Raw genomic sequence first — 22786 nt, forward strand, 5'->3', positions numbered from 1 at the left:
TGGCTGGGGCTGGCTTTGTGCTCTTTGGCTGTAGGGGCCCGATGTCAATTTGAGAGCAGCTCTTCAGGCCATGCAGAGCATTGCTCCTTGGAGCCAGCTGACAGCAGGCCAGCCCATGTGGCAGTGTCTGAAGGGAGAAGCGACTGGCCCAGTATGAGGAAGCGTTCAGCAACCTAATGTGCTGCTGAAAATGTCCGTGTGTCCTCATTGGCCTGCACAGCCAAGAGTCATGTGAGGAACCTCAGTGAACATGGTCGGATGGAGCACTGTTGTTTGGATCCTATGTCCAACTTTTGCGGCCAGTTGAGGTCCTTGTGCTCACGTGTTTGTGCTCTGGAGCCTGTTGCTGTGACAGGCTGGGCCTACCTTGAAGGGCTTAGCCATGTAGCTACACTGTGGGATCTGAAGGCTGCTGCCAGTGACTGGGGACTCCTCCCTTGTTTCCAGGATCAGTGGTTTTCCACAGTTTTCTGTTGCCCTGAGGGAAATAGTGTTTAGTCCTGCTGAAGCAGCTGCCTTGATGCAGCCAAAACCTCCCAGCAGTTCAGGCATTTAGGAGGAATATTTTTAATTGAATGCTGGGGCACATGTAGGTGTTTTTTTGGCAGTGCTTGCTATGCTGCTTCTGGTTTGTTTTTGTAGCATGTTGCTCTCTTTTTCATAGGTATGGATCAGTTTGCTGGGTCAGATGTATCTGGGAGCGTTTGAGAGTTGTGTAGTGTCTGTAGGTATGATCTGTGTGTTCCTGCTTCCACCTTCCTCCTGGGGTTAATGCTTCCCTCAGCGAAGGTGCAAGAAAGGACAGTTGTCTCAGTCTCCTTAGTTTCTGTGTCCTGTGAAGCTCTCTAGAAATCTCTTCATTCCTGTGCTCTGTTAAGCTAGCAGCTGAGCTCTGAAGATGATTCCTCAGACTGTACATGCACTTAAACGTCTGTTCCGCTTATCCTGTCCAGACCCCTATGGCATGCGTATCTATTGCAGATGGAGAGATTAATGTCTTCTGGTTTAAGTTGCTGTAGGAACAGTCTCCTGCAGTCATTAGCTTAGCAGTGGAATTGCTTTGAAGCAGATTTAGTGGGTGAAGCTCAAGTCTGGGAGTTGACTCCTGGATGTTGTTTCTGGCTTACTGGAAGAACTCAAGGCCTTTTGGGTGAAGTAGGTCTGGACTCCTATTATATTCCTTCTCTGTAAAATGTGAAAGAGAGGCCTGCTGTAATGGAAGTGTTCCCCTTGATTTAATGAAATGCCACCTTCAGGGTTTGAAAAATGAAATAATCTCTGCTGGTTTTCTTGTGAAACATTTTTTTAAACTTAAAACTACCTCTGTAGTACATGACAGATCCAGTGGAGCATTTAAGACTAGGGAGGTGGAGAGATGACTACCAAAGAGTTCCCCTGTGCCACAGCTTTGTGCTTTGACATTTGCCGGGGTAGTTCTCTCGTAAGTGAATTCTGCACAGAACACTTAGTACATGTATATATATACCTATATACACCCAGTCTATATAGTAGGTTTGGTTTGAGAGAGTTTGCAGGTTGCTTGGTGCTAGATTGTGGGTTTGTGTTCAGAGGATTTAAGATCCTACGCCTGCAGACATCTGCCTACCTGACTTTAACCATGTAAGTAACCTTGCCATCGGAGGCAAAGAATTTGCTTGAGAATCAGTGCACATGTGTTAGAAATGGTGTTTTTTTCCAATTTTCTCTTTGCATGTAGGTTTTGAAATGTCTTGAGTGATGCAAGGGCAGCAAAGAGTTGAAAAGCCTAGGGTGAAATCTGAGATTTATGAAAAGTAATAACTTCTAATTTGTTGGCAAGCTGATTGTAATTTTATTTGGCATATTGAACCCAAACTATGCAGCATGTAGGTGTTTTAATGTCTTCTGTTACAGGAGTCCTGTCAAGGGTGCCTAATAATGGTAAACTACTGTTGCTTTTTCCTTAGTTTCTCATAGATGAGTGTAATGTGTATTGACACAGTTTGGAGGCCGTGTGTCTTCCCATCTTTACTAAGGTAAAGGTAGAACTGTGTAGGTTTGAGTTGGCCAAGTGTCTCCCAACTAAGGAAGACCTCATTCTCTCTCTCTCTCCAAGCAACAGGGAGAGTTACTTGTATCCAAATGGCAAGAGCTGCTGGTCCTGACACAGAGTGTGGCCCTGTTGTGATAAACACTGAAAGTAGTAAATGCAGTTATCTCCTTCAGCTTCTAAAGGCTTAGGATTGTGAGATGTTTATGCAAAATGTGAGAAATTTGGGAACTTTTGTACACCTTTGCAGCATAATTTTGCAAAGTTTCCATAAAGGTCTTGACGTGCTTGTTGGTGAAGTGTCAGTCAGAGTCGCAAGGAGCTGCCTGCTGCCTCTGGTTGGCTTTCTGGCTGAGGCACAGGGATGGAGTTGAAGGTATGCTGATGGGAAAATGTGGAGACTTGAAAGGACAGTTTGGATTATTCAGGAAGACTGGAGAAGTCACCTTGTGGGTGTGCTGGAGAGGTGATTGTAGCTATGGTGGAGTGTGCATATACTACTTTTTGCTGCCTCTGGGCTCTCTTGTCACAGTGTGTGCTTGCTTCACCCCAGCACTTGTAAAGGGGGCTTAGATAGGTTGTGGGCTGCCACCTGGACGGAGGAAGCGTGTTTTAAACAGGTATAGCAATCTGCCTGCTTCCTGAAATCAAAGCCTTACTGCCTCAGTCCAGCCTTTGGTCCTCTTCACGCTCCCAGATATCTGAAAAGTTTTGCTCCCTGGCTGTCCATGGAGTCTGTCTGTTTCAACAGTCCGGTGGGCTCTGGAGAAGCTGGTGGCAAAAGGAGTGTTGAGACATCTTATCTTGCTCAGTGTTGTCTCTTGAAATAGGTCGGGATTTTCCACAAGAAAATTGCAGATACCAATCTTTTTAATCCAAGGTGGAAGTTTTCAAATTCTAGGTATTTTTGATGAGGCAGAGGGAGCTGCTATGTAACTATGAGGAAAATAGGTTTTGTAGGGGAGAAGAGAAGAAAACAATAGCTCAGCCACCCTTCTAGAGAACCATGTTTTTGCCAGCCAGGGTACAGACAGGATTTTCCACTCTCCCTGGCTCCAAATGCAGCAAAGAAGCTGAAAGTGCTGAGTTAGGTATTCCAATCCACTCCTGAGGGCCCTGGGTCCAGGAGGGTAAGCATATTTGGGAGTAGTTCCCCAAATTCGTATTATAATCAACCTATTAATAGGCTGTCTTGGTCCCACCCCTAGCACTTTGGCTGTAACTTTTCTTCTGGGAGCCCTGACTGCCAAAATGAGCGTTCCCTTTGGCACTGATTCAGGAGCTTCGGGGGGAGGTAAAAATTAAATTGGAGTTCCAGTGAATATGGTGCCAAGTCTCAGCTCACTGACTGCTCTGCTGCTCCTGGTAGGAAGGGTTGCCATGTAGCGGGAATGCTTTATGGTGATATGTAGGGGTAAATAGCAGGGAACAGAGTAGATGCAAGAAAGGTCAAGCCTAGGAAAATGTGAGAGAGATTGGGTGGGTATGCTGGTGAGACTTTTGACAGCGGGAACAAAGGTGGGAAAGAGTGACAGGAGAGAACTTTTCTGTTGAAAGGCTGATAGTTTTGTGAACTGAGGCTGGGATTTGCAGCTGAGGCTTCGGTTTGTCCCTGCAGACAGGGACACTGGCATCTGTCACCCACAGTTAAGTTCCTTCTGGATGGCTCAGAAACTATGTAGGAAGGATGTTGCATGAGAAAACCTTCCTTTTCTGTCACTAGGATGTTAAACATATTCCCTTTCTTTACAGTGAATTATCTTTCCCCACCCTAGAGCTTTGCTAGTCTAGACAGATCAAGAAAATGAATGGCTTCAAACACATGTGGTAATTAATGATCTTACACACAGACTGAGTGTTGAGCTCCTGTGTAGTCTTGGTTTTCTTACATTAGAAATGTCTGAGAGCGGGACTTTCTCATCCCAGCAGTAGGGATATGAGGAGCAGGGCCATGACAGTTCATTATGTGTTGGGCAGTATGAAGTACTTAGAGCTTCAGTCTGCTTTTCTGCCCTTCCTGGCATGGGCTGTCCTCAATGAACCAGCTGGTTGGGGAGGTCCTTGGAATCAGGATACAGCTTTTGCAGATGGCTGTGAACTGGTTAATGTTCTCTGCCCACCTAATCGAGCGAAGCCTTAGTACTCAGAAATACCAGCTCTGTGTGGACAAGATCTGTTAGAACATTACTTGTACTCATGTTACCCATCAGCATTTGGATGAAAATTTGCTGAATTGGGATTTAAAAATACAGGAAGAAAGCAGCTGCTTCCTGAAAACAGGCACCTGTCTCTGGAGAGCCTATACCTTCCCTGCAGGAGCTATCCATCTCATATTGAGAAATCTCATGGCTTCTACATGCTCACAAAACAAAGTAAATGTAGATGTGTTTCATGGAAGGGGAAAACACTTGGCCTGCCTCCCAGCTGAACCGGAGGTGCCAGAGCAGCTCTTTCTTGAGCCCTTACCTTTAATACACACCAGAGCTGAACCAGAATTGCATGGTGGATGCTGATGCTGCTTTTGACCCAGCTGCTTTGGGTTGGCAGACTTGTATCTATTGATGCTATTGCTTATAAAACAGGTCTCTAGGCTATTAGTATTTACTGATCTGATCTTATGAGTGCTCTCTTGTCTGTGTCCCTTGCTGCCACTGGTGCTGTGCTGCCTAGTGAGGAAGCATGTAGAGGGCTAAGGAGCAGGAATAAACTTCTTCGTACCCCAGCCTGCATTTGTAAACCTCATGCCATCTGACCTTGTGACAACGGGCTGTTGCTCAAATATGCCTCCCCCTAGCAAGGGTGAAATTTCTCTAATGAAGAACACCTGGTCAACATTTGAACTGTACAGAGCTCTCTTGCCTGGAGTTGTGTCAACACTTCTCTCTAGGTTATGCTGTCCTAAAAGCTGCCTACCCCCCAAAAAGGCATATGGACACCTTTGTTTCTGTTTCTAGTGTGGAGAAATGTATCAGTTTAACCATGGGTTTAGGAAGCTGGATCTCTTGCCTGAGGGAAGAAGCACTGAAATCTTGCGGTTTTCTGGTGAAGGCGCTTCATAACGTGTGTCTAATTGCATTGGTCATTCCCAGTGTGACTGATCCCATACAATTGTGTGCTACTTCTGTTTCCAGTCGGGCGGTCAGAAGCGGCACTGCAGAGCAAGCACTGGTGCACACTGAGCTGGAGGCACTCGGAGCTTGTGCGCTCGCTCTTCCCTCTGCCCTGTGTGCAGTTTGCTTGGTCTGTGTTCCCAGTGAACAGAGGAATTACACTGACACCCCCGTCTTTCTCCTTGAGGTTTCTTCAACCCTCACTGCCTTCCATAGTGATAAACGCTGTGATGAAAGAGATTGAGCTGATGGGTTTTTAGCTTGTTCTGTAGCAAAACATCTTATTAACTGTCCTGCTGCCTTGATTACAGGATCTTCCTAGATTAGCATGTTTCACAAACTAGCGACTTTGCAGAGCAGCTCTGTCGCCAGAGCCTGGATGGAGTGTGTGAAACTGGCCTAATTCCTGAATGCATTTTTTTTGCCCTGAAATCTGTACAAAGCACCCTGATAAGCATTTGTGTGACTGTCCATCCCCCCCACCCTGTCTATCACCAAACCTGATGAGCACCAGCATTAGTCTCTCCTCCCAAGAAGTTCTGGGATAGCCAGCTAAATGGGTGTTAATTGCATCTGCAAGTGTGAAGCTCTTGAACGGACTGAGCTGTCTGCTCCAGAGCAGCTTCTTTAGCACTGACTGAGAGGTGTTAGACTTGTGACCTCCAAGTCAATGTCTTTCCAGCAGCACTTCACATAACTGAGTGCTTACAAGCACCGTATTTGCAACTCATCATCTCTGCAACTGGGCTGCTTCTCCATGCTCTCATTCCCGAGCTTGCAGGACTCTCTGTCAACAGTTGTGGGGCATGGGCAGTTGAGCATTAGCACCCATTCAAACATCCCATGCCATGGAGCAGGGAAGGAGGCTCTGACTTGGGACTGAACCAATAATGACTTAATGGCAAAAGACTTCCAGCTGCATTCTAGTTGCATTCTTAGTCACGGGGGCATACCTTTCCCCCTCCCACCTGTGTCTGCTGCCTCACATCTAGGAGGACGGTGCTTCAGAGAGCAGTTTGCCTGATTGCTCTTGCTGGGAGGGTACTGGTGGAATTGGAGAAGTGAATTTTCTGGTAGCCCCTGAAAAAAATGTGTGCTGTTGCCTGCTGAGCAGGGACCAGTCTCCTTTGATGCTCCAGATGAGTTATGGGGATGGTGCCTTGCTCTGTTTTATGAGGGTCTGTTTGACGGTGCATGGGGTGTGTTGGCAGCAAAGACCAGATGGGATGTCTTACTTGAGTGAGAGCAACACCTCATTAAGAGGATGTTTGTTTGTGACAGTAGTGAACAGCAGACACCAGGAGTGCCAGGTGCTTCTCATTAGAAGGGAGGAGAAAGTCTAGGATGGACTGTCAGTATCTCACTGCATGCACATCTCATCTGGGAGTTTCTGATGTGGTAAAGCCTGGGAGTGCTCTGCTTTTTTTGAAAGGAGCATGTTTTTCTACCGCCTTGCCTTTCTGTTTGTTCTTTTCAGGAGGTTTTATACATGGCTTTACATGTAGAGCTGCTCTTCATTTTGATAAAAGATGACAGAGCTCAGGGAACTGAAGTGCCCATGGTCATCTTTCTACCCAGCTCTCCTTGCCTGTTTGATGTTTGATTACCCCCACTGCCCGTTTTGTACACACTGTCTCTCCTCTCCACCAGGAGCGTGGAATTGAGTGTAGTAGATCACAGCCCAGGTACCAGTCGTATTGCGCTCCTACAAATGCACCAGGCGGTGATGGCAAGTGATGCAGGGTGGTTGTTGTACCCTGGAGCAGTCTCACATTTTTGGAATACTTAATACTTTAAAAAGTTTACAAGCCTACTGTAAATGAAGGGCCTGCTGTCAATTATTAATCCCCCTGGTTAGTACAGTATTATTTGCTCCCTGGCAGAGAGCTGCTAGGCTTCATCCCTCTGAAAGAGATGGTGTGGAGGAAATGCCATTGGTTTTATCTGCAGGGATTTCCCTTCTTTTTGGGTTGTCTTTCAAAATCAAAGAAGTCCAAGAACAGCATGCACTCCAGCCTACCCTGTACTTAAGGGGTTTGTCATGTAATTTCTTTTCCCCTGCTGTCAGTGCCCTCCAAATCGCCTGTGTGTACCACCCACAGAGACAGATGGTCTCCCTAAGCTGCAGAACAAATTTTGTGGCCGTGAAGATACTTTTATCTTCAAATGCTCCAAAAAAAAATCCACCCCCTCAACCTTTGACATCCATTTCTTGTGGTGAGTGATGAAATACAAATATTCTGCAAAGGAGTGAGCTGTGTGCCCTTTGGGGAAAAGGAGGAGGAAGCTCATGTTTTGTTAAAAGTGCAAGAAATGGTTCTTGTACAACCAAGTAATATGTCCAAGAGAAGTGACCCTGTGCTGAATGAGTAAAGAAGAGTTAATAGGGAGCTGGGTGGTAGTAAAAAAAAAATCCCCCTTCCCCTACCCAGCTGAAGGCAGTATTTTTGCTTATAACTTGATTTCCCCCTCCAGCTCTCTCTTTACATGAATCTCTGTGCTTAAGTTCATCTTGTGCAGCTTAGTTCAAGTGGAGACCTTGGCTGATGCTTTGGGAAGAGCAATTCACCAGCAAAATAAGCTCCGGGCACAGCAGTAAAGACCTTAACAGCGGTGTAGGGAGTGCTGCCGCTGGCTCGTGCTCCCAAAAGTCCTGGCAGAAGGTCATTTACATCATTGTTGGGGCTCGATTTTTTGATACTCAGCTCAGAACCGTGGATGGCTTCCCTGTGGCAACCCAGCATTGTTTGTAGGGTTTCTGGATGCTGGCCGTAAAATGAGGCAGCTCTTGGTTGTACAAAGCTTGCTGGGGTGGAGCTCGGTGGGGGATGCCCTGCGGTGGAGGGGTGCTGTGCAGGGGGGCCTGGGATGTGGTGTAAGAGAGCTGATATTCCTCTGTGTGCAAGGGTCTGCTCGCAGGTAGCATTGATGCTGCCTCTTCAGGCCTGGCTGTTTAGGCTTGCAGGGAAATAATGCTCCAAGGTGTTGTGAGAGAAATCCTAGAAGAAGCAGCTGCTGCTATGTTGACTCAAATGGTGAGCTTCATTCAAAGTCTGTCTGTGTTAATCCCGTCCCCTGCTGCGGGGTCAAGTAAGAGCTGGTCCTCTTTCTTGAGAGAACACCCTCCCAGGCCGCTGTTGGAACAAGAGCTGAATACTGATGTTTCATGGCAACAGCATCTAAATGTAAAGTCTTGTTACAACACAGGAGTTTTGCTGCCAGAATATTTGAATACATTTCGTTGTTTCCTTGGAATTAAAGTTGCGTTTCTTAGCTTTCACTTAAAAAAAAAAAAAAAAAAAAAAAAAAAAAAAAAAAAAAAAAAAAAACACCAGACAACCCCCCCCCCAAAAAAAAGAAATAAAAACAAACAAACAAAAAAGACCAAATAACAACAAACCCCCACAAAAAAAAACAACCAACCACCACCCCCTGCCTAACACCCCCCCCCCAACAACAACAACAACAAAGAGGCCAAACAAACAAAAAGCACACAGAAGAACAACAACAAACACCCTTAGCTGCTTCATAACCATTTATGTAACTTGAAGAATTCTTTGTCTGAAGACTCTGGCCTTACTTGATGCTTGGTCAGGCTTTAAATTATCTTTTGAAAATGTAGACTCTCATAAACTTCTTGCCATACCTGCCAGTTTCTGCATATTTTTTTTTCTTTTGAGGCTCAGACTGATCAAAGGCACAGCATGCATTTTTATGTTGGGAAGAGGAAATGCGTTGCTGTCATGGATTACACTGCTCCCAGGGACTCTGGAAGTGGTAATCCAGGGTACCGTGTATTGCCAGCTGCAGCAAGGTTCCTAGGTGCTTGAGAGAGGCACCAGCTCAAGCTGGAGGCTCCTGGGTGCCCTGTAGCTCAGGGCTAGGGGAGTTTGTACTTCATCCCTTCCATGTCTGCACTATGTGCCTGTCAGACCCTTGCATGCAGGGGAAGCTCTTGGTCTTGCTCCAGACTCCTGTGTTCAGAAGGTAAAGCACACCTTGGTGTTGTCCTATCCACCCTGACTTGTGTAGAACTCTTTGAATCTTAAATGTAACCAGCAATGTGTAGAAATCTTTGAAAGAGATTAAACCTCCCTCATAAATACTCAGTACGCCCTTCAGTTACATAAATGCTTGATGATAGTTCCACTTCACTTCTTAAAATAATGCTGTTACCAAAATCGGTCCTGTCAACAATCTGGTTCTCTCTCACCCCGCTCCCAAGGAAATCTTTTCTGGTTGCACAGGGATCTGAATGGTAGAAGTGGTAATTTATATCTCTGTATTACTTATATAGCTTTTTAATTAGTTTATCTTTCTTCCTGGATTATTTTACCCAGCTCAAATTCTGCAAACTTTTAAACTGTGCTTCTGCTGCTTGAGGCGTACAAAGGTGACTGACACAGGGCAGAAGGCAAGAGGCAGGACTGCTGCCTCTTGCGGCACTGATGGTTTCATTGAAAGCAGTGCTGCTACATGCATCCCAACAGTCCGCCTGCAGAGCAGGAGCAGTCAGTCCTTGGTGGTGGGTGGCTCTGTCTGCAAAGGTCTGCTCCTCTGCTGAGCTTGGGGAAAGGAGAACATCAAGTCCTTGCTTCATCTCCCCTACCCAGCAGGCCTACAGGGGACCAGCGGTGGCTCAAACATGAAGGATGGGTCTCATGTCCCAGGCCACATCTTTTAAGGTGCAAAGCTGGACATGATGTACCCCATGGCAGCTTATTGTTGTGGGCTTGGTATAGAGTCAGATTGCCAGCAGTGAGATGAGACTATAAATTGTTATCCTGAACTGTGTGGGTCTCCTTCCACGGAGCTCATTGGCCTAAGTAGTCTGCTCAGCTATGGAGATCTTAACTGCAAGATTGACTTCAGCAATGTGTCTGGCTCTTGCAAATCAGTCACAGGTCTGCATAGAGTTGGGTGAGGACAAGTGGAGCCTGCTTGGGCTGGGTGCAACACCTGTGAAGTGCCCAGGGAAGCCGGCTTGTCCCTGCTCTATTGGCATCTGCATCTCTCTGTTGTGCCTGTATCTGCCACGCTGTGCGGGTTTGTGGGGACAGCCTGGCAGCAGCATCCTCTTATCATTTTTTCGCTTCAGTTGTCCCCTTTGTGCTCTTCTCTCACTGCCCTCCTTCCCTACCCGTCAATTTGCTCAGTAGATAAAGGAAGCCTTTCACAGCTTCGGTTTTGCTTCAGTGTGAGCAGACAGTAGTAGTTGTTTTGTTTTGTTTTTTTTTTGCCCTCCTAAATAAGCAAATTAGTATTCTCACTAGTTCCCTTAAGGACACCCTACTGCTTTGCAAAACCATGGCACGCAGGCAGATTGCTTGGTGTGCTGTCAGTGTGCTTGGAAAACGCATTTCTGAGCTCTAGCGCGTGAATCCAACTGCTCTCCATGTCTGATCCAACTACGGCTGGTTCCTGAGGGCACTGGGTTGAGCTTGTAGTGTGGGTGTCCAGCCAGGCGTTGGTTTGGTTCACTGTGGGTGTCTGGGACGTGGTTTGCTCTCATCTTTTTTCTCTGCTGTTGCAGCAGACCCTGAGGCAGTGAGGTGCTGGTAGCAAGGGCTAGCTCTCTGCTTGATGAGAAGGTAGCACCTTCGCCTGTTTGAATGCGTTATGCGTGATCAAAGGGAAGTGGATGTCTCTAGTTGGAGAGCTGTTGGGGCATCTGCTTGTGGTTATTGGTGTCTGAGGGACTGGTTGAAATCCAACCCAAGCTGTTAGCGCCTGAAAGCTGCTGTTGTCTGCTGGCTAATCCATGAGCTGTACCGTTTGGATTTAGTGGTTCTGCTGGGTGTCTGCATGGTGAGTGCTTGAAAACAACCCCCCCACACACACTGTTCATCTTCGAGAGACGGTCTTGGCGTAGGAGGATGTGAGTGGTTTGCTTTGGAGCCTGCTCTCCCGGCAGCTGGCTTCCCCAGCCTTCTGGGGCAGAGGTTTGTCATGCCGCACACTCAGGCTTTCACAAGCTGCTCTTTCAGATGCAGTCCCTGAAGCTGCTCCTGTTGTACCCGTCCCCATGGACGGGCTGAGGTAATTGGTGCAACGTACCTTTGCCACATGCTAACAAACTCCCCTTTGCTGCTCTGCATGGGGGTGGAAGACAGCCTTTGGTTACCTAGGCTGACCCCTGCCAGTAAGAATTGCATTCAGTGAACCTGGGAAGCAGCTTAGGCTCAGCAGGAGTGTTTCCTTTCATGTGAAAAGAGTCCCCCACCTCCCACAGAAAGCTCCTCCAGCGTTCCAGGTCCTCCGTTGTTTCTAAAACTCACTTTAGGCTTTTGCAGCTTATTTCTTATTTGATTTTTCAATCTGCTGAATATGATGCTGGAGGTAACAAGTGTCCCTATGATCTTTGTCTCCCTTGGCACTGTGTACTGTGAAATGAGATGTTTACTGTGTCACTGAGGAGAAGTGCGGTGCTGTCACAGTATCCAACCTCAACACAGTGACTGTCTTTTTCTGGTAGACTGTATTATTTGGTAACTTGTACCACTCTTTGAGAGAATTGTGCTCTTTTCCTCCTTCTCCTCACTGTATATTACTACTAGTATCCTGGGTTTTTGTTCTGGCTAATTATACCAGGTGCCACCTTGAGCTGTCGGAATTGGAAGCAAGGGCAGTGCAGCTGTTGGGAAAGCATTCATCGAAATGTGAAGTTCTACCAATAAAGGTGACTAGGAAAAACATTCAGCCCACATGCTGGTACCATGAAGACCAGTTAACTTCATGAAGTATTAGGATGTAAAGCTTCTCAGAAGGAGAATTGCAATGGGAGCATGCCTGTGGGTTTACTGTGGTTTTATAGCTGCTTGCTAGAACTTAGCACTCTGTACATCTGTAGCAGCATCTTCTTAGTGCTGCCCTGGGAATACTTTTATAGGGTTCTTCAGGGAGGCTTAAATAAGAAGCTTGTTTGGATCATGTGACATAAAGGAGCAGATTTTTTTTTCCTTTTTTTCCCCCCCAAAGTTTGGTCATACCCTTCTGTAAAACTGTCTTTTTCAAAAGCTCCCATTTCCATATTCACAGCTTATCTGGACACACAGTTAAAATCCTGTTTATTTATTTTTAAAAGACTGGGAGGGGAGAGAACAGATGGGGACTGGTTGCTGCACAACCGTGGCACAAACTGTATATTTGGGCTCCGTATAAACTGTGCCATTAATAGATGTATGTTCGCTTCCTTTGGGGTAGCAGTCATGCTGCCATCACAGTGACAACCTGTTAACTATGCTGAGCTTTCCTTCCCTGTTAAAGGCTTGACCTTGCAAATTCTGTTCCCTGCCTGTTCCCTGCCTGACCAAATGCCAGAAGTCAGGTATCTAAAACAAAATTGCTGCATCCCGGTTGCCTGGTGCCTGTTCCAGGGAGGGCGAGGATTGCATTTGGCTGCCTTAGCAGAGTAGAAACTTCAATTGTAGTTGTCTGACAAGAAAATGTGGTTTTCCTGTTCCTAGAGGTTGCAGTTTTGTTCTCCTGACTCTACCAAGCTGAAATGCTGTTGTAGTTACAACGATCAAAAGGCATTTTTCTGCTCTGCTTGCTTGGCCGCAGCTGCTGCAGGAGTTCCTTGCCTTGGCATCTCTGCGGAGCGTTGACTCCAGCTCTGTTTGCGCAAAAGGATAGAACTGTAGCTAAGGCATCGGTGCTACTGCAAAGCGCTCCTGCGTGACCTCAGTCCCCTCAGGAGCCTTGCTTCAAGGTGCTGCTTGGGGAGGACAGTGAGTACCAAATCCCTCATGCCCTGCCAGCTCATGGGAGGCAGCCTCTGATGTGACTGTGCTTCTCCGGGTGCATCTGCCCGGGCAGCCTGTGGTGGCCTCGCCGCTATCTGTGGTAGGCATGGTGGAGTGGCAAGTCTGTGTAGAGGATAGTGGAAATACCTTCTGTAAGAGCTTCCATCAGGAATGTTGTTGGTGTGGGAAGCGCTTTAATTCTGCATTTCAAATGGGTATTTCCAGTTTTGTTTCTGAGGCTTCAGTCCTGGTGGCTGTGCTTTGGAAGAGCAACCAAGTGTGGTGAAGAACCAGGAACTTGAGCCCCATCTCTGGGCCCAGCAAAAGAGTATGTGAAGGAAAGGGGTTTTCTGGGAGGCATATGTGATTGTAGGGTGCTTCTCGGAAGGCGCAGAAGATTTCTCAGCCTGTTGGGTGTGAGCTGACAGCACTGCTAGAGAGTAAGAAGTGCTCTGGATGAGCAGCTTAGTGTTCCAGGAGACCTCAGCACCTCTTGCAGCAGATACAGCTGATGCACTTGTAGGCTGGAGACAATCAGTAAGGAAAAATCAGCTCTGCATGGAAGGTTGCTTTGTGCAGTCCTTGCTCAGCTTTTGTTTGAGTTATCAAAGCTTCCCAGCTGGCCGTGGCATGTATTTTGTGTGCCCAGAGACCCTGGCTTGTTTTGATGCTGTATCTGTTTTGGAGAACATAAAAAGAAAAACAAAATTGTTTGGAGGAAAGGAGTCTGTGTTGGGAACCATTTGATTAAATAACCCCAGGCTTCTTCAGCCCCCAATTAGCACAGGGCTGATCAGGCCTATCTGACTGTCCCTGTGGATTTTAGGTGTGTGGCTCACCCTGAACTCTGATGCTGCAGGATTTGCATCCATAGCAAGATAAGGAAGTGAGTGCTCTGGTAGCAAACAGCTCAGCTCTTTCTGGATGTGTATTTATATCTCTATCTGTTGCAAAAGCATGAGGCACTCCTCTGCCTCTGATGATCAGCGGTGTCTGGCTGATGGTTGGTATAGTGCCATGACAGGCTACTTTTCTAGCTTAGCAGGAAAGCACAAAACTGCTAAAACCACGTGAATGACTCACACAGAGCTGGGTTTGACCCTATTGTGTCCAATGGCAACTCTTAGTGTAGAGTTGTGGCTTCAATTTTTTATTTTCTCCTCCTCATTTTCTTTTTCACTAACCCTTCCTTACCACTTTAGGAGACTCAAAACTCTTACTAGAAACCAGCATGGCCCAAAGCCAGTATTTTGATAATAAAAACAGACTACTTGTGCTTTGCTTCAGTATAGCACTGGCTTGTTTTCCTGGAAATCTCCTAAAAAAGCCAATTTCATTATTGGTACAGTTATGTTACAGAAGGCAAATACAAAGCCAAAATGGCCTCTGAGCTGCCGAGTATGGCAAGACTCAAATAAAAATTCTGTGTAGCAGCAAGTATTCAAGCTAAATTGTTTCTGACTTACCTTTTGAGAGAAAAAATTGGCAATAGTTGCTGCCTTTGTGTCACGTAGTCCCCTCATTCACTTCCTTGGATGCCCTGTAAAAGTTAATTCATTACTGTTTGTAAAGGACTCTGTGTTTCTTTGCTGCCAAATGCCACTGAGGTACCTTGTGCTTCTGTTGGGTCTGCTTGTTTGCTTTCCCTCTTGTCAGTGTGCTGTGACGTGGCCTTCTTCAGGATAGTGGTAGTAATAATTAGAAAAAGAAAAGAAAGCAACCCTCCATCTACACAAAATGCAAAGTACCAAAACGCAGAGCCTTACTGCTTGCAAGGAAAACTTGGTTTCTAGTAGGCCATTGGCCTGTGCATGAGGCTTTTTCTCATGTTATAGGTTTTGAGTCAGAACTGTTGCATGAAAATGCTTTTTGTATCCTGATGTGCTTTTCTGTATTCTGGTAGTTTGTTACGATGCTTGAAGTATATTGGGCTGCCAGACCTTCTTCATAGGATTGTGAGGAGGATCCTCACTCTGACCTTCTCCAAGCACGCAATTAAGTACTGAGACTTTCTGTTCGTTTTCTTCCTGCCCCTCCCCATTCTTTCAAAATCCTACACGCCAAGGAAAGCCTCGGTTTGCTGAAGTGGGGGGTGAATGAACGCAGTGGCTGACGTGATGCTGAACCCCTCCAGAGACACAGCTGTGAGGAAGCAGCCTCCGAACAATGTGGGCCCCGGGATGGCCACCAGCTCCCATCCCTGTTGGAGATGGCATCTGAGTCAGGAGGTGATTTGCTGCAGCCTCTTCACCTTTCTCACAAGGCAGGAGAGGGTCTGCCCTGCAATGGAAAGTCCCAAAAAACCTGAATTTCTGTCGGGAGACTGCAGTCTTCCTTAGCGTTTTTGCTTTGCTCCTCAGGGCTGCTCCAGGTGCTTATTTGCTTGCGGTTACCTCCGCTCCTTGCACATGGCATAGCACAAGTGTGGTGGGTCTCTTTCTGCTGGGTTTGGGATGGCTGTGCCTGTTCGAGGGGGGGTTCTTGTTGGTCTGCAGCTCCCACATGGGGCAGGGCTGGCTGTCCTGTGCTGTGCAGGGTGAGGCTTCGCCTTGATGTGGGTGAAGAAGTTGAGCAACACAGCCCAGAAGGCTCTGATTCAGCCTTCTCCTCCCTCTTGCTAATTATTGTGACCCTTCTAATTTTCTTGTTTGGAGAATCTTCTCTTTAATTCTCTTTTTTTTTTTTTTTTTTTTTTATTTTCTTTTTTTATTTTCTTTTTTCCCCTTCTTTAAAAGATAATTTGAAGAGTCGCAGTACAGCCGTCTTCTTAACCCAACATGCTTACGATTGACTATATGGGAGATAGAAGTGGGAAACTGATGTTTAATTAAAATTCTCTCCCTAGAGGGTAGACCCTCTGTGTGATTGGGCTGCCTCATATGTGGGACTGAGCCTGTACTGGATTTGCATCAGCAAAAAATACCTGGGCTTTAATTTTCAAGGCAATGATGGTTGCTTATTGCAATGTAAAAGCTTTGTTGTGTTTGGATTGTGGGTGCATGTGCCAATGAATTGGTGGGATAGGTTACTTAGTGAGGGGATGGAAGGGTTAATGGGTGGGGAAAGCTGGCATCCTGATGATAACATGCACTATGGGGTCCAGGGAAAATGTGTATGTACCAAAATAAATTATTCTATCCTGTCGTGCATTGTGTTTTGTCCTAATAGAGCTAGTTGGTCAATGAAGCACCTCCCAAACATTTCCCACTGCTGCAATGGAAGTCCCAGTGCAGTCTGAAATGAGTGCAGTGGATTAGCAGAGTATAACTGATTTTTATCTTCTTGTTTTTAGTTGGTCCTAGTTTTCCAATGTATTTCGAGATGAAACTCTATGGAGTTTTACCTTTCTGGGAAGCAGACATGGAAAAACTTAGTCATGTTTGAATGCAGTCAGAAAGGGGAATATGTGCTGCTGCCACATGGCTTCTGTTATGACATTTTTATTTTAAGCTGCAGCAAATTCAGAGTAGAAATCAGAACTCTGGCAGGGAGGAAGAAACCGGTTTTCCCTTGTTCTGTGTCAGTGACTACGTGTGTGTGGCAGTGGGTCAGTCTGTACTACTTCATTAAAGGAAAATTATTTCCTTGATTCCATAGTGGCTTTTTATTACATATCAGTAGCTGAGTGCTTAAAGGGAGTTGCTTTTAAAAAACCTGATATGAGGAAATATGAAGGACTGACACTTGAAAGGTAAAGCTTTTGAGATGCTCTTGCTAGATGCAAAAGACCTCACCAAACAGTCCTAAAGATGAAAGTTGCTTCGAAAGCTAAATTCATCATCTTCAGGATATACAACTAATGAATTATATTGTGCTGTACCATAATACTGACTGATGAAGGTACATGGTGAACAAGTCTGGGTTTGTTCTTTTTTCACAGAATCTTGTGAATGGGCTGGCATCTGTGTTTAAATCACTGATCAGTGGAAGGAGGGGGCAACTGGAGAATGAGGGTGTCAGAGCGTGTGTGTGTGTGTATTTAAATTACTAGGGTGTGATGCAGAAGTTTAATATTAGCACAAGGCACGGGAAAATTTAAATTGCTCCTCTGGGAGTGTGCACTGATTCAGTAGTAGTGCTGAGAATTGAATTTAGGTCTTAATTGGTTTATGTCTTATTTTCCCACGTTACTATCCTTGTAGTGTTTTCTTCCTATGTTGTAACATGTGTGAGAATACTCGGTTGCTTTCCTTAGGAGAAGCTTTGTTGGTAAGTGTGAACTTTACAATTAACTGGCAACAAATGTGTTGGCAGTTCCCTTATAATTTTTATGCGTTCAAAATGAAATTAAGTTTGGGTTCTTGGCAAATTCCTGCTGTCTGAATCGGCAATCTTGGTTCTTTGCTGTGAATACTACTGCTGGCTGAACATGGAGCTGGAGCAACGTGGAGAGATCCATGTCCTAGATCCTCTGTGTGTATTGGCATTTCTAAACACCACGGCTCTGGTTTGTTTTGAAATACTGTCTTCTTTCTTGGTAGCAGTGCCTACGGACATCTCTCTGTTGTCAAAATGATTGCAAAGGAAGATACCTCTGGGTTGAGCCTTTCCTGTTGCTGGCACATGTGTTGTTTTGCTCCCATGTGTCATCACTTTATGTAGAGGCATCCCTTCAAAGGGGCAGAGGGAGTGTCACTGCTCCTGATTCTGTCCCTGCCTGGGATTTAACAAGCAATACTGAGGTAATCCCTTCTCTGGCAGCCGTATTCCTCAGGCAGCGATCTTATCTTGCTGTGAAAGCTGAAGAGATTGGGCTCTTGTCAGTGCTGGGACAGAGGAGATCTGAGGAGCTGCTGCGAGGTGTGGCTGAAAATGACTCAAAGGGGAAAGCATCCATCCTGAGCTGGGCCCTCCATCAGGGCTGGCTAGCTGCAGCAAAACCAGCATGGTGCTCTGATCTTCAGCCTGGGCAAGGTCTCCGCATCACATGTACCCTACCTACCAGCTTTAGGCAGCCTGAGCTCTTGTTCTGTTCTTTCCCATACTTTGGGCAGCCTAGTGCTTTGGTTTATGTGCCGCCCTTGTAGGGAATTCCTGTCCTCCCCCTGTTTGAGATAGGGGCAGAGACATTTATCTTGCATCTCAAATGAAATTTCAGGTCCCAGAGAGAGTAATTAACATTGTGCGTATTCTGTGGGTGTGAGAACCCTGTTCCAAATAATGTGTCCTTTATTTATTTATCTATCTATTTATTGATTGATTGATTGATTTGAAACAAAAGAACTTGTTGCATTTTGGGGGACTTGGTCTTAGGTTTTCTTTCTTTTGTTTGTTTGTTCGTTTTCCCAGCATCCAGCGAGCTGCACTGGTGGTTCTGGAAAATTACTACAGAGATTTCACAGTCTACAACCCAGCTTTGCTAACAGCCTCCAAATCCCGTGCAGCCAAGCATATGGCTGGACTGAAAGTCTACAATGTGGATGGTAGGTGAGGTGAAATGTAGTCTCTGAGACTGGGTGGGATGGGGAAGGGCTGGGTTGGCTGTATGCTTTGTTATGCACACATTCTCACCTTTTTGCTTTGCCAAATTCTTGTCTCTTGCTGGAAATCTTCCTAACAGTGCTGAGTTTACCAGTTCCAGATGACTTTACAGATGTGTTTAGCCCACAATAAGGCTTTTGTCTTTGCCAGGTGAAACGGCCAAGTTTTGGATCAGGCTTAATTATTATGTGGCTTGTCAAGCACTTTTCGACACCGCTGCTTGTTTTAGGCAGCCCCTGCATTTTGTCACCCTTGGGCCATCTCCTTGCTTGTGCGAGTACAATAAATACAAATTTTAACCTAAATGAGCTCCTCAGTTGTTTCCCATGGCACTTCCACAGGCAGCCTTCCAGAAAGTGAAGGAGGTTGATACCAATGTGGGAAGATGCAGCAGCCTTAGGAGTAAATTATGCATGGCCCTGCTCGCAAGTCATCATGATGCTAAGCAGCTTGTGGAAATTCAGCAACAGATAACTATTCCCCTTGAGCTTTACCATTCTGTAAACCTGTTTCAAACTTTTTGGACTTTAAAGAGGCCTGTGGAAAGATGGCCGGGTGGATCCCTGTGGACACTCAGAGCAGTGAAAACTGGACTTAATCATTTGACACTCTTAAACCCTATCAGTGAAAGCTAGGCTTGATAAGCAGCCATTACAGCCTTTATGGAAGTGCGCATTCCCTTGATGGAAGAGTTGAAGTTGAGTAGGGAAGCTTTTATAGTGCAGGATGGCTGAAGTCCTGTCACAAGATGTGGTAAGGCACATTCTGCTCATGAATTTGTTAATATTGAAAGGCTTTGAGAGCTGGAAGGGAGAAGGGACTGAAGTGACTTAGCTGAGCAAGGTGCCTCTGTGTGCAGGGTGTGAACTGAAATACAAAGAATATCTGTCACATGGAGAAACACGAGACATGACTGTTTTGCCTTCAGTAAAGTTTCAGTGCATTATGGATGGGTTTTTTGGGGGCAGGGTTGGTGGTTTTTTGTTTTTTAATTTTTGGTGGCTTTAGAATTTTCAAAGACCTTATTGTAAACGTTTCCCCAATCCTGATGCAGCACTCCTGATCCCCTAAAATTAATTGGATATTTAGATCCTTACAGTGGGATGTCCCCATCCTGACAGAGAAAGGGGGGAGCAGGGTGAAGTGAGAGGGGCAGGCATGCCCATTCTGTATCCCCTGTTGCCTGGAGTGAAGAAGCTCTCAGGTGGGAGAGAATAACTTGGGTTGGAGAGAGGGGGCAAACAAGACTCGCTCTGCTCTTCTGTAGAGGTGAAGTCTCTGATTGCAGCTGCTCACTCTGAACAAAGCCTGGTGTGCGGAAAGTGAGGGCTTCCCGATCCTGCGGGTGTCTGCCCACCATTCAATCCCAGCGGCTCGACAGGCTGGCTGCAGGACGTGCCATTCCGCTTACTGGCTGGCTTGTCTTCTCCTGCACTGCAGCATCTCTTCAGAAGGTGTCAGGGTCACTGTTCCTGCAGCACCTGCTGGGACACTGGGATTTGTAACACTGGAGGAGAAACTTCCAGTCTGTTAGTAGCTTGGGAGCTGCTATCTCACAAAACTGTATTGGAAGAGAAGGAACCAGAAGCATGCTCCAGATGTGGCTGGCAGGCCTTTCCAAATGTCAAGCTCATGAGTTTGCCAGGGCCCAAAAACTCATGCCTTCCCTTCTGAGGCACTTATCAGTTAGTTCCCTGGGCTGTTGTGGAAATCTCAGGCTTAGAGGCGTGTCCTTAAGGTTCCCGTCCATTTTACAAAGCAGAGCGTAGTTCTGGCTGCAGCTTACCTTGGCATCCTGACAGCCTCTTACACTCTCCGTGTGAAAAGAGAGTAATGCTATTAAGGCAGCCTAATTTGTTGGCAGCTTTTGTATTTGATAGTGGAACAGCCAGGAAGGAAAAACATCAGGCTGTAATCTCTCTTATACAGAGTGGGTAGGCTCACCTTCAAAACCAGGATTTTCATTGCCAGGCATAGTCAACGAGGCAAATTACAGTCCTAAACCAAATTTGGGAGCGAGTGTCTCCCTTGAGTCATATCTTCCATTTCAGAGCTGTGAAACAAAGTCTGAAGTGTTTAGACTTTTAAGAAGCTGTCTGTGTGAATGCTCGTCCTTCCCACTGCCGAGCTTTCAGCTTCTGTCTTGGAATCTGGTTTGTGCTTTTTAGGAAAAAATTAACAAGTTGCCCTTGCATGAGCAGAACAATTTTAAGCATGTCTGTGCAATTGATTGGCCTTAACTACTGCCAGTTGAGAGTGTGGGCTTTCAGAGCAGTTAGTCAGAAAAGCAGCTCATGGTGGCTTGGATGCAGTCCAAGGCTTCTCCTTTTTCCCTCTGGGTAGACCCTGCTCTATCTAGGTAGAAGGGCTGATAGACTCTTCTGGGGCAGCATTTTTTTCCTCTGTCTGCCCGAACAGCCAGACCTGTGAGCTTCATGGTGGAGCTGCAGAACCTACTACTGTATTTGAAGGTCACTAATTAAGGTCTCGTAGTAGACAGCTCTGTCACTTGGTTGGGTGTTACAGAGTGGATAGCAGCTTTGCTGTAGCTGTTAACAGCAACAGAAGCTGTAATGGCAGGTGCTGTTCAGAGTGCCTTGAGAAGCTGCTACGCTTATAGACCCCAGTGTACCCTATTGCAGGATTGTTGTTCTGACAGCATTTGCCCTTCCAGAAAACCCTGTGCTTTGTCTAAAGGTGACCCTGCTGCCTGCGCCTCCTGTTTTTCCTCCCTGCGCGTAACTGCCTGGAGTTTGGCTTTTGTTCATTCATCTCCATGTCTCATGATGTTCTTGTGTTTGTCTTTCTCCTCTTTCCAACTCCTCACTTCTTGTGCTCACACACTGTCTTGTTGCTGAAACGTGATGTGTTCCAGCTGCCCTTGCCTTCAAACTGAAAACATATATAATGGGTGGTAAGTTGCATCTTTGGCATGTGCACCTCACCTCTGCCTTTGTGTATGTTGCGTGAGATCCTTCATCCCAACTAACTTTCCTCCTCCACATGCCAAATCCCCTTCTCTAAGCCTGTGCTGCCTCGCAGGGTTTCTACCAGAGCTCCTGAGGACTGGGAAAGGGTTTATAGATTTGGCTGGGACAACTGGAGCCACAGGGCACTTGTGACAGGTGCTGTGGGGTGCTGGGCTGTCCCAGCCCCAGCCCTGTGGCAGTAACACCACTTTTCTCATTTCCTTTTTGCTCGTCCTCGCCATCCGAAGGCCCAGGTAACAACGTGTCGGGGCAGTCCCGTGCTATGATCGCAGCTGCGGCACGTCGCAGGGACTCCAGTCACAACGAGCTCTACTATGAAGAGGCTGACCATGAGCGCCGAGTCAAAAAACGCCGTGCAAGGTAAAGCCATCCCGGGTGCGAGGCTCAGTCGCAGGGGGCTTGCTGAGCCTGGCAAGAGGGGGGGACCCATGATTAAGGGCTGTAAACCTGTCACAGCAAAGAAGCACGTGAAACCCAGATGCATAAGTGATGGCAACAACTTGCAACTGGAATTACCTGAAGAACATGCATAAAGCGGAGCTTATGTATAGTATGCAGATAAGCTAATGCAATGTCATGGATTAGGGAACAGTCCAGTGCTTGACAAATCTGTAGTTACTTGCTGTAGGAACTCCCATTATTTCCCCCCATGCCCAGGCTGGTCGTCTCAGCTCAAGTAATCCAGGGACAGGATCAGTGGAGCACTTGGTGTTGCTTGTTCATGGGTGAGGAGAATATTTGTGTTTGCAGACTACTAACAGGGGCAGTTTGGCTGCCCTTTTCAATGACTTGAGGAGGAAAGACCACAAGTGGTTACATTTTATTTTGGACCGTAGGTATGTTTTCTGCCAATTGCACTCGGTTGCAGAGTTGATGCTTTGTTGAGGTGACCCGAAATAGTGCCTCTTTTTGCTTTGGAGCTTAATTGACGATTTGTAGTTAACATACTTAACAGTTTGAGGCAAGTTGCTTACAGACAGGCACCCCTGAACTGAGCTGTGTTTGGAAGGAATGTGCTGTAACTGGAGGGAGCTGGCTTGTTTTGTGTTTCCTTTTGGCAGTTTATATTTCATTGGGAAGGTGCTGGCACAGTGTGTCCCCACAGCTTGCTTCCGTCTGACCTGTGCCCTATGTCAGCTCTATTTTGGGGTCTCTTCCAGCCTTGGAGCAATAGGAACTTAAACTTTACTTTCTGTGCAGCACAGCATTCTAACTCGGGCACATCTCCTTTCCATGCTGAGTTTGATTAGAATGGCTGCTTAGTCAGGCAAAAGCTATCAGTCACTAGAAGATTAGGCCAGATATTTTGAAGGAGGAAGGTCAGAGCTGCAACAAAAAGACATGAGGAGATTAGAAACTCATTTCCACCCCCTACCTCCTCCAGGTCAAATTAAACAAAATGGGCAGGGGTCAAGGCCTCTCGTTCTGTTT

The 22786-nt window shown here is 46.4% G+C and overlaps 1 protein-coding gene across 2 annotated transcripts in view; it reads left to right on the forward strand.

Moving 5' to 3' along the window:
• Positions 1-22786, forward strand: part of VANGL1 (VANGL planar cell polarity protein 1) — a 43946-nt gene that overhangs the window by 14533 nt on the left and 6627 nt on the right. The window contains exons 5-7 of one of the 2 annotated variants that reach the window (XM_065063318.1): positions 18174-18307; positions 21241-21279; positions 21583-21715. In XM_065063318.1, the coding sequence (XP_064919390.1) occupies positions 18174-18307; positions 21241-21279; positions 21583-21715 (306 nt within the window). The remainder of the gene's footprint in view (positions 1-18173; positions 18308-21240; positions 21280-21582; positions 21716-22786) is intronic. The other variant, XM_065063311.1, reaches the window with a different exon arrangement.

Source organism: Columba livia, chromosome 1 (assembly GCF_036013475.1).
Source record: "Columba livia isolate bColLiv1 breed racing homer chromosome 1, bColLiv1.pat.W.v2, whole genome shotgun sequence".
NCBI classification, from domain to species: domain Eukaryota; kingdom Metazoa; phylum Chordata; class Aves; order Columbiformes; family Columbidae; genus Columba; species Columba livia.